Below are 12,242 nucleotides of genomic sequence, written 5' to 3' on the forward strand. Positions count from 1 at the left end.
AATATCCTCCCACCCCGCCCCATTCCTCTGTCCCCTCCTCCGGCTCTGCAGTCTGCACTCTGCACAGCCATAGGCGTGCGCACGGGGCACCCTCTAACGTCTGGCACCCCCTTCAAACATGCCTGCTGCTGCTAGGAATACTCATGCTCTCCCCCCCCCCGTGCCGCACTCAGTGACGGTAGCCAGCGCCGCAGCTCTAAACCTCCCTACTTGATCTTGGGACCCTCCCACCTCCAACAGCCTCGACTCCCCCGGCTGCATCGCAATGGGGCTGCATGCATGGACGCTGGAGCTCGGATCCTCCTGCTGCCGGCCTCCTCTTCAGGCTGTCTGGATCCGCGGGAATGAGCTACTCTGCACCTGAGGTTGACTGGACATGCAGCGGTGAGTGACTGGAGAGCCTTGTGCCCTCCTGCCCCCCCCCCCCCCCCTGTGTGTGTGGCCCCTGTACCCCCTGCCTGTGTGTGTGTGTGTGTCCTCTTCTCCTCGCCATGGTGTGTGGCCCCCTGTGCCTCCCTGCCTCTGTGTGTGTGTTTGTCCCCTCTTCCCCTCACCATGGTGTGTGGCCCCCTGTGCCTCCCTGCCTCTGTGTGTGTGTGTGTGTGTGTGTCCCCTCTTCCCCTCACATTGGTGTGTGGCCCCCTGTGCCTCCCTGCCTCTGTGTGTGTGTCCCCTCCTCCCCTCACCATGGTGTGTGACCCCCTGTGCCTCCTTGCCCCTGTGTGTGTGACACCTTGTGCCCCCCACCCCTGTTTTTCCCTGCCCCTGTGTGTGACACACTGTGCCCCCCTCCCCCATGTATGGCACACTGTACACCCTCTGCCCATCTGTGTGTGTGTGTGTGTGTGTGTGTGTGTGTGTGTGTCCCCTCTTTCCCTCATCATGGTGTGTGGCCCCCTGTGCCTCCCTGCCTCTGTGTGTGTGTCCCCTCTTCCCCTCCCCATGGTGCGTGACCCCCTGTGCCTCCCTGCCCCTGTGTGTGTGACACCTTGTGCCCCCCACCCCTGTTTTTCCCTGCCCCTGTGTGTGACACACTGTGCCCCCCTCCCTCATGTATTGCACACTGTACACCCACTGTACACCCTCGGCCCATGTGTGTGTGTGTGTGACACCCTGTCCCGCCACCGCCCATGTGTGATTCATTGTGCACGCCCTGCTTCCCTGTGTGTATGGCGCCCTGTGCCCCCTACCCCCCCCCCTCCCTTCTTGTGGGACACACTGTGCGCCCTTTGCCTCTGTGTGTGTCGCCCTGTACCGACCGCAGGGGTGTGTTTTTGATCTGTGGTAGGGGTTAAATTGGCATTTTTGTTGTCTTTTTTTTTTCTGCCCTTCTCCCTACTCATGTCCTATGTCCTTGTCTCCTGGTCGTCATCCATCGGTTCCTCTGTCCTCTGGTCACAACCAATCACAGTCCATCACCCAACACCCTTTGCCTCCATAGTCAGGGCCCATCAGCCCAAAGCCTCTGCCTCGCAGTCGCAGCCCGACAGCCGTGATCAGGAATGTACTCGCCTCTGTCCCTCGGTCACAGCCCATCGTCCAGGGACCTCTTCCTCACGGTCGCAGCCTGTACCCACATCCCTCATGCCCCTGCTCACGGGCTCTCGCCTGGCACAGTCTGCCACCCGCTCACACCATCTGTCCACTGGTTGCAGCCAGTTGCCCCATGCATCTGCCCACAGGTCGCAGTCCATCGCCCCATGACCTCAGTCTCCTGGTCGCAGTCCACCAACCTGTTGCCACATTGCCTCTGTAACTTATAGGTGTATTTCGAATTCGATGTGGATCTGGCATTTTGGGTGTGGTTTGTGTGAATCTGTTTTTTTGTTTGTGAATTTTCAGTGGATCTGGATTTTTTTTCTGTGTATTTTTCTGGATCTAGAGTCTCTGTGTATTTTTATGTGGATCTGGCTTTATGTGTTTTTGGTGGATCTGACTTTAGTTTGGTCTATTGTGTGGATCTGCATCAAGGATATGGCTTTTTTCAACGTCTTTGGGGGTCATTCCGACCTGTTCGCACGCAGCTGTTTATCGCTGTGGTGCGAACGGGTGCGGAATGCGCATGCGCGGTGGCCGCTGTGCGCGTGTGCGACGTTGCCCAGCGACAGAGGTCACTGGGTTACGTCGCATCTAAAGAAGAAAGCAGTCGCAGGACGGACCGCAAAGAAGATTGACAGGACGGAAGGCGTGCCAGGGCGGATCCGGACCGTTTGGAGTAGTTTTCGGGGAGTGGTGAGTATAACGCAGGCGTGTCCAGCAGAACGGAGGGCGGAGGAGTGACGTCAAAGCCGAGCCCATCATCGCTGGATCCATCGCACAGGTATGTCCAGGGCTGGTCTAGTTTTGCTTGACATTTTTTTTTGCTTAGTAAGGCTGCACAAGCGACCGCAGCCCTGCGAAGCTAAAATTCACTCCCCCATAGGCATGGACTATTGATCGCAGCAGCAGCAAAAAGTTGCTGGCTGCGATCAACTTGGAATGACCACCTTTATGTGGATGAGACAATTTTGGTGTATTTTATGTAAAACTGGATTTTTTTAGTTGTATTTGTATATAGATCTAGCTTGATTCAATGTGGTTTGTGTGAATCTGTCACTTTCAATATATTTTTATGCGGATCTGGCTTTTTATGGTTTTTTTTTTTCGTGAATCTGGCATTTTTCAATGTATTATGTGAATTTGTTTTTTTCCGTGTATCTTTATGTAGATCTGGCTTTTTCAATTTGCTTATGGGTCTGTCATTTTCAATGTATTTTTGTTTGGATCTGGCTTTTTTAAATGTGAGAGAATTTTGCATACTCCGCCATTCAGTCCGGGTTTGGAGATGGCCATGCTTTAGCACAGGTGACTTAGTAGCCATGCTTGAGCACAGGTGATTTAGTACCTCCCTGTTATTTAGCTATCTGGACTCAAGCATGGGTATCCTGGGGACCTGGACTGTAATGGTGGAGTATGGGGGGCTCTGATGGGATCCGTGGTGGCGATGTCATCAGTTCATAATTCATCTCTTCCAATGGCTGCCTGCCCGTAGATTGCTTCCTTGTATCTCAGCTGTAGATTGTAAGCATGCAAACAGGGTTTCCCTACCTCTCTGTTATTACCCAGTTTTGTTTTATTAGTGTTGTTTCCAATTGTAAAGCGCAACGTATTTTGCTGCGTTATGTAAGAAACTGTTAATAGATAAAATAATATTGTGTACTGAGAATTGTGGTGCTATTTGTTACCTGTGCTCTGGTTTTAGTTTTTTAGTTACTGTAATGTTAAAATCTGTGAACCCTGTATTGTTCTGGGGTGTGCCGTGTGTACGGTGCTGCAAAACACTTGTAACGCCTTATAAAGAATATATAATAATGATATGGGGGGGCAGTAGGTTAAAGTTTTGCCTAGGGTGTCGAGAAACCTTGCACCGGCCCTGCGTACATAGGGGCATACGCATGCGCATAAATGCCGTTTTTTTCACCTGATCGCTGCGCTGCGTAAATCGGCAGCGAGCGATCAACTCGGAATGACCCCCCCATAACTTTAGGGCAATGTGTCACCATCATAGTGCTGTCATGGTTACTGTTTACCACCCTAAAATACAATTTTGCTGTACGCAATGTTCTTTCAGCATTACTGTCATCTATGTTATCGGAGAAGTTGACAAGATCTAAAGAAAATTTAAAACTTTACCTGTGAAGTGATGTTAAGGGTCACAGCATCAAGCCCTCCAGACAGCATACTCTCCGTGTCAGCCAGAGTCAGGGTTACACTACCATCTCCTCCTACTCCAGATGACATAACCAGATTTTGAGTGGACACAGGGGTTTGTGAAATTGAGGTTGTGCAAGGTAGACTGCCAGTTGAAGTGGTCAATTCTGATACATAACAAATCAACAATACATGAAAAATTAAAGCCTTTCCATACAACTTTCAAACCAGTTATTCTATAGGCATCCAATTATTTTAATAAGAAAATAAATATCTGAAAAAGCAACTAAGTTGTAGTCAGGTGTAATTGTAGGGAATAAATGTTTGCAAGGCTAACAAAGACCAATAAATAAATTTTAGCTATTGTTTAGTGATTTGAATTTTTCATGTTTATATACAACTTGAAATAACTGCAAAATTGGGATGCGAGCAGTAGGACCTATGAAGAGGGATTGACTGGCCAGCTCGACACAAAGTTTCAGCCATGGCTGTGACTATGGGATCCATTTAATTTGACGGCTGTCGGTATCCTGGTGGTCAGGATACCGACATCGGAATCCCGACAGCCGGAATAACAGCGCTACAGGACTATTCTACCGGTAAATCATACTGAATCAGTGACAATAGTCATTGATGCAAGAAAACACTGCTACATAATCAGTAGTGCCGAAAGAGGGGAAGGGACGGGTACTCTTTACACGGGACTGTCGGGGGGAACCCAGGTCCTGCTGCCCCTCCTTCCCCTTTCCTGTCGCAGAAAGCTAGACAGGAGAGAGATAACTGACTGCTGCTGCAGCAGCCACTTTGCGGCCGCATAGAACATATCATTTTATTTTATTTTTAATGGAGGGGTCTGGCCACGCCCCCTCCTTGTACCAGGGTCCGCCAGGACTGTTGACGCCCCAGTACATAATGCAGCCCTCTGGGATTTGGAGCGTTGGAATGTTGTCCCTTTGGAGAGCAGCTGATATGCAGTATGGTGTACAGTATACGTGTGCACATACATTTGAGATACTGCTTTCTCTTAGGAGTAAATTTACTAAAGGTAAATTTTAAGAATTTTTAAATTGATCTAAATTGATGTGTTTCAGGGGCTAACTCACACATTTACTAACATTGCAAAATCGATATTAAAAATTGTCTATTAGTAAACATGATGATAATAATAATAATAATAATAATAATAATAATAATTGTACACTTTAGCCCCTGAAACACATCAATAACTTAAAATAGACCTTAAGTAAATTTACCCTTATTGTCTATCTAAGAGCATGTACTATTAATATTCTCTGGCCTTACTAACTTTCAGGTTAGCTATAAGCCCTTAGCATGTGCATTCTGCAATATATTTGTATATTCAACTGTTACAGCAATCAAATGTATTAACAAAGATATGCTAAATATCAAGGCATTTATATATTCATGTACTGATAATGCAATTTCTTTTTATAACTTTCATTTGGATGCTGCGGATACCTTTTGAAGCATCAATAGCATCAAGTTTGAACATTTTATATCTTTTTATCAGATAAGAACATTTTAAAGATCTTACTTTTTATGATTTTATTATACTGGGCACATTGTACATAATTTTATGGCTCACGTAACTCCGGACTGACAAAGAATAAATGAAAAAATAGGAATTTAATACCTTCCGGTAATTCCTTTTCTCGTAATCCGTAGCGGATACTGTGGATCTGTACTTTAGTACCATGGGGTATAGATCGGGTCCACTGGGGCCTGGCACTTTAAAACCTTTAGTGTGTGTATGTGTGTGCTGGCTCCTCCCCTCTATGCCCCTCCTACCAGACTCAGTCTAGGAAAACTGTGCTAGAGGAGACGGACATACCACGAGAGAAGGAATAATACAACAGCGGTGAGGCAACAAGCCAACACACACCCATAACCAAAAGGAGGGCGCTAACCAGAATAGAGGATAGACATGAAAAAAAGAAATGTATACTAATAGTAGCGCTCTCCAGTAACCATGTTATATGTCACCCATGTGAAAATAGTAACATGAGGGTTGATTCACCAAGTAAGGAAGAAACAAGATGTCCTTTTGACTCCTTATCACATAAAATCAGGTGGTCACACTGAAATCACTCCTTTTCAGGGAAACTCAGTAGTATTCATTTGTAGTAGGCCCAGCTCAGAATCTACGGAAGAAGATATAAGCACCTCCTAATCCTTTTGCAAGGATATTTATTGGAGGTACTTATAAAATAACACAAATATAGTGTAGCAAGCCTTTAAAAGGGGTCACATTTAATATGTACAAAATGCACGTACAAGAAAATAAGATTTTACTCACCGGTAAATCTATTTCTCGTAGTCCGTAGTGGATGCTGGGGACTCCGTAAGGACCATGGGGAATAGACGGGCTCCGCAGGAGACTGGGCACTTTAAGAAAGATTTAGTACTACTGGTGTGCACTGGCTCCTCCCTCTATGCCCCTCCTCCAGACCTCAGTTAAGGAAACTGTGCCCGGAAGAGCTGACATTACAAGGAAAGGATTTTGGAATCCAGGGTAAGACTCATACCAGCCACACCAATCACACCGTACAACTTGTGATAACATACCAAGTTAACAGTATGAACAACAATCGAGCATCACTCAACGGATGCCACATAACATAACCCTTTATTAAGCAATAACTTATATACACGTATTGCAGAAAGTCTGCACTTGGGACGGGCGCCCAGCATCCACTACGGACTACGAGAAATAGATTTACCGGTGAGTAAAATCTTATTTTCTCTAACGTCCTAGTGGATGCTGGGGACTCCATAAGGACCATGGGGATTATACTAAAGCTCCCAAACGGGCGGGAGAGTGCAGATGACTCTGCAGCACCGAATGGGCAAACACAAGGTCCTCCTCAGCCAGGGTATCAAACTTGTAGAATTTTGCAACGGTGTTTGAACCTGACCAAGTAGCTGCTCGGCAAAGCTGTAATGCCGAGACCCCTCGGGCAGCCGCCCAAGAAGAGCCCACTTTCCTTGTGGAATGGGCTTTTACTGATTTTGGATGCGGCAATCCCGCCGCAGAATGAGTCTGCTGAATCGTGTTACAGATCCAGCGAGCAATGGTTTGCTTTGAAGCAGGAGCACCCAGCTTGTTGGATGCATACAGGATAAACAGCTAGTCAGTTTTCCTGACTCCAGCCGTTCTGGTCACATAAATCTTCAAAGCCCTGACTACATCAAGCAACTTGGAATCCTCCAAGTCACGAGTAGCCGCAGGCACCACAATAGGTTGGTTCAAATGAAAAGATGACACCACCTTTGGCAGAAATCGTGCACGAGTCCGTAATTCTGCCCTGTCCATATGAAAAACCAGATAGGGGCTTTTACATGACAAAGCCGCCAATTCTGACACACGCCTAGCCGAAGCCAAGGCCAATAGCATTACCACTTTCCACGTGAGATACTTTAGCTCCACGGTTTTAAGTGGCTCAAACCAGTGGGATTTCAGGAAACCCAACACCACGTTGAGATCCCAAGGTGCCACTGGTGGCACAAAAGGGGGCTGAATATGCAGCACTCCCTTAACAAATGTCTGAACCTCAGGAAGAGAAGCCAGTTCTTTCTGAAATAAAATGGATAGGGCTGAAATCTGGACCTTTATGGACCCCAATTTCAAGCCCTTAGTCACTCCTGACTGTAGGAAGTGCAGGAACCGGCCCAGCTGGAATTCCTCTGTTGGGGCCTTCCTGGCCTCACACCAAGCAACATATTTTCGCCATATACGGTGATAATGTTTTGCTGTCACGTCCTTCCTAGCCTTTATCAGCGTAGGAATAACTTCATCCGGAATGCCTTTTTCCACTAGGATCCGGCGTTCAACCGCCATGCCGTCAAACGCAGCCGCGGTAAGTCTTGGAACAGACAGGGCCCCTGTTGCAACAGGTCCTGTCTGAGAGGCAGAGGCCATGGGTCCTTTGTGAGCATTTCTTGCAGTTCCTGGTACCAAGTCCTTCTTGGCCAATCCGGAACAATGAGTATTGTTCTCACTCCTCTTTTTCTTACGATTCTCAGTACCTTGGGTATGAGAGGAAGAGGTGGAAATACATAGACCGACTGGAACACCCACGGTGTCACTAGTGCGTCCACAGCTATCGCCTGAGGGTCCCTTGACCTGGCGCAATACCTTTTTAGCTTTTTGTTGAGGCGGGATGCCATCATGTCCACCTGTGGCAGTTCCCATCGATCTGTAATCTGCGTGAAGACTTCTTGATGAAGTCCCCACTCTCCCGGGTGGAGGTCGTGTCTGCTGAGGAAGTCTGCTTCCCAGTTGTCCACTCCCGGATGAACACTGCTGACAGTGCTTGCACGTGATTTTCCGCCCAACGAAGAATCCTGGTGGCTTCCGCCATTGCCACCCTGCTTCTTGTGCCGCCCTGGCGGTTTACATGAGCCACTGCGGTGATGTCTGACTGAATCAGCACCGGTTGGTTGCGAAGCAGAGGCTCCGCTTGACTCAGGGCGTTGTATATGGCCCTTAGTTCCAGGATATTGATGTGCAGACAAGCCTCCTGACTTGACCATAACCCTTGGAAGTTTCTTCCCTGAGTGACTGCCCCCCATCCTCGGAGGCTTGCATCCGTGGTCACCAGGACCCAGTCCTGTATGCCGAACCTGCGGCCCTCGAGAAGGTGAGCACTCTGCAGCCACCACAGAAGAGACACGCTGGTCCTGGGGGATAGGGTGATCAGCCGATGCATCTGAAGATGCGATCCGGACCACTTGTCCAACAGATCCCACTGAAAGATCCTCGCATGGAACCTGCCGAAGGGAATGGCCTCGTATGACGCCACCATCTTTCCCACGACTCGCGTGCAGTGATGCACTGACACCTGTTTTGGTTTTAAGAGGTTTCTGACGAGAGTCACAAGCTCCTGAGCCTTCTCCGCCGGGAGAAACACCTTTTTCTGATCTGTGTCCAGAATCATGCCCAGAAAGGGCAGACGCGTCGTAGGAATCAGCTGCGACTTTGGGATATTCAGAATCCAGCCGTGCTGTTGCAACACTACCTGAGAGTGTGCTACGCTGATCAGCAACTGCTCTCTGGACCTCTCCTTTATGAGGAGATCGTCTAAGTATGGGATAATTGTGACTCCTTGCTTTCGAAGGAGCACCATCATTTCCGCCATTACCTTGGTAAATATTCTCAGTGCCGTGGATAGGCCAAACGGCAACGTCTGGAATTGGTAATGACAGTTCTGTACCACAAACCTGAGGTACTCCTGATGAGGTGGATAAATGGGGACATGCAAGTAAGCGTCCTTGATGTCCAGAGACACCATAAAATCCCCCTCTTCCAGGCTTGCAATGACCGCTCTGAGCGATTCCATTTTGAACTTGAATGTCTTCAGATAAATGTTCAGGGATTTTAAATTCAAAATGGGTCTGACCGAACCGTCCGGTTTCGGTACCACAAACATTGTGGAATAGTAACCCATTCCCTGTTGAAGGAGGGGAACCTTTACCACCACCTGCTGGAGATATAACTTGTGAATTGCCGCTAACACTACCTCCCTTTCCATGGGGGAAGCTGGCAGGGCCGATTTTAGGTAACGGTGAGGGGGCATCACTTCGAATTCCAGCTTGTATCCCTGAGACACAATCTGTAAGGCCCAGGGATCCACCTGTGAGCGAACCCACTGGTGGCTGAAATTTCGGAGACGCGCCCCCACCGCTCCCGGCTCCACCTGTGGAGCCCCAGCGTCATGCAGTGGATTTAGTGGAAGCCGGGGAGGACTTCTGTTCCTGGGAACCAGCTGTATGGTGCAGCTTCTTTCCTCTACCTCTGTCTCTGGCAAGAAAGGATGCCCCTCTGACTTTCTTGCTTTTTTGTGATCGAAAGGACTGCATTTGGTAATACGGTGCTTTCTTTGGTTGTGAGGGAATATATGGCAAAAAATTTGACTTCCCAGCCGTAGCTGTGGAAACTAGGTCCGAGAGACCGTCCCCAAACAATTCCTCACCCTTATAAGGTAAAACCTCCATGTGCTTTTTTGAATCGGCATCACCTGACCACAGCCGAGTCCACAGGACCCTTCTGGCAGAAATCGACATTGCATTTATTCTTGAGCCCAGTAGGCAAATGTCCCTCTGGGCATCCCTCATATATAGGACAACGTCTTTTATATGCCCCAGGGTCAGTAAAATAGTATCCTTGTCCAAGGTATCCAGTTCTTCAGACAGAGTATCAGTCCATGCTGCTACAGCACTACACATCCAGGCCGACGCAATTGCCGGCCTCAGTATGGTACCGGAATGTGTATAAACAGACTTCAGAATACCTTCCTGCTTCCTATCCGCAGGATCCTTTAGGGAGGCCGTATCCTGTGACGGTAGGGCCACCTTCTTAGATAAGCGCGTCAGAGCCTTGTCTACCCTAGGGGAGGATTCCCAGCGCAACCTGTCCGTTGGCGGGGAAGGGTACGCCATAAGTAACCTTTTGGAAATCAGCACTTTCTTATCAGGAGAATCCCACGCTTTTTCACATAACTCATTTAACTCATGTGAAGGGGGAAAAGTCACCTCTTGCTTTTTCTCCCCAAACATATAAACCCTCGTGTCAGGGACAGGGTTTACCTCTGATATGTGTAATACATCCTTCATTGCTATAATCATGTAGCGGATGGCTTTAGCCATTTTAGGCTGCAATTTTGCATCATCACCATCGACACTGGAGTCAGAATCCGTGTCGATATCTGTGTCAACAATTTGGGATAGTGGGCGCTTCTGAGACCCTGACGGCCTCTGCGCTGTAGGATCAGGCATGGGCTGAAACCCCGACTGTCCCAAGGCTTCAGCTTTATCCAACCTTTTATGCAAGGAGTTTACATTATCATTTAACACCTTCCACATATCCATCCAATCAGGTGTCGGCGCCGTCGGCGGAGACACCTCATCCATCTGCACCTGTTCTGCCTCCACATAGCCCTCCTCGTCAAACATGTCGGCACACGCATACCGACACACCACACAAACAGGGGAGGCTCTATATGAAGACAGGACCCCCACCAGGCCTTTTGGAGAGACAGAGAGAGAGTATGCCAGCACACACCCCAGCGCTATATAAGCCAGGAATTACACAGTAACTTAGTGTTTACCCAGTAGCTGCTGTATATATGATTAATGCGCCTAAATTTATGTGCCCCCCCTTCTCTTTTTACCCTCTTTCTACCTTGAGACTGCAGGGGAGAGCCTGGGGAGCTTCCTCTCAGCTGAGCTATGGAGAGAAAATGGCGCTGGTGAGTGCTGAGGAAGAAGCCCCGCCCCCTCAGCGGCGGGCTTCTGTCCCGCTTTCTGTGTAAAAATAATGGCGGGGGCTCATACATATATACAGTGCCCAGCTGTGTATATGTTACTTTTGCCAAGAGGTATCATAATTGCTGCCCAGGGCGCCCCCCCCATGCGCCCTGCACCCTACAGTGACCGGAGTGTGTGTGTAGTGTGGAAGCAATGGCGCACAGCTGCAGTGCTGTGCGCTACCTCATATGAAGACAGGAGTCTTCTGCCACCGATTTTGATGTCTTCTTGCTTCACCCGCCGGCTTCTGTCTTCTGGCTCTGCGAGGGGGACGGCGGCGCGGCTCCGGGAACGGACGACCAAGGTTAAGATCCTGTGTTCGAACCCTCTGGAGCTAATGGTGTCCAGTAGCCTAAGAAGCGCAACCTAGCCGCAGTTAGTAGGTTTGCTTCTCTCCCCTCAGTCCCACGTAGCAGAGAGTCTGTTGCCAGCAGAAGCTCTCTGAAAATAAAAAAAACCTAACTAAAATACTTTCTTATTAGCAAGCTAAGGAGAGCTCACTAAAAGCACCCAGCTCTGGCCGGGCACAGATTCTAACTGAGGTCTGGAGGAGGGGCATAGAGGGAGGAGCCAGTGCACACCAGTAGTACTAAATCTTTCTTAGAGTGCCCAGTCTCCTGCGGAGCACGTCTATTCCCCATGGTCCTTACGGAGTCCCCAGCATCCACTAGGACGTTAGAGAAAACAATTTTAAAACAGCATGTCATATCTCCATAAAACACATCACCATCGTTACGATCTATCCCGGGGAATCAAATGGCACCAGATATCAGGTGGAAAAGTGAATGAGCTCCGGATGCCCACTACCACAACCATGCAAAGTTCACTCTGTAGCCGATCGATGAGTGCAGGAGTTTTATTTGGACTCCTGCACTCATCGATCGGCTACAGGGTGAACTTTGCATGGTTGTGGTGGTGGGCATCCGGAGCTCATTCACTTTTCCACCTGATATCTGGCGCCATTTGATTCCCCGGGATAGATCGTAACGATGGTGATGTGTTTTATGGAGATATGACATGCTGTTTTAAAATTGTTTTCTTGTACGTGCATTTTGTACATATTAAATGTGACCCCTTTTAAAGGCATGCTACACTATATTTGTGTTATTTTATAAGTACCTCCAATAAATATCCTTGCAAAATGATTAGGAGGCGCTTATATCTTCTTTCGTAGATTCTGAGCTGGGCCTACTACAAATGAATACTACTGAGTTTCCCTGAAAAGG

General features: G+C 48.4%; 1 protein-coding gene across 7 annotated transcripts in view; it reads right to left on the minus strand.

Moving 5' to 3' along the window:
- Positions 1-12,242, minus strand: part of ZNF236 (zinc finger protein 236) — a 531,150-nt gene that overhangs the window by 102,856 nt on the left and 416,052 nt on the right. For 6 of the 7 annotated variants that reach the window (XM_063923335.1, XM_063923334.1, XM_063923336.1 and 3 more), the window contains exon 28: positions 3,673-3,857. In XM_063923335.1, coding sequence (XP_063779405.1) covers positions 3,673-3,857 — 185 coding nt within the window. The remainder of the gene's footprint in view (positions 1-3,672; positions 3,858-12,242) is intronic. The other variant, XM_063923337.1, reaches the window with a different exon arrangement.

This window comes from Pseudophryne corroboree, chromosome 5, assembly GCF_028390025.1.
Source record: "Pseudophryne corroboree isolate aPseCor3 chromosome 5, aPseCor3.hap2, whole genome shotgun sequence".
NCBI classification, from domain to species: Eukaryota; Metazoa; Chordata; class Amphibia; order Anura; family Myobatrachidae; genus Pseudophryne; species Pseudophryne corroboree.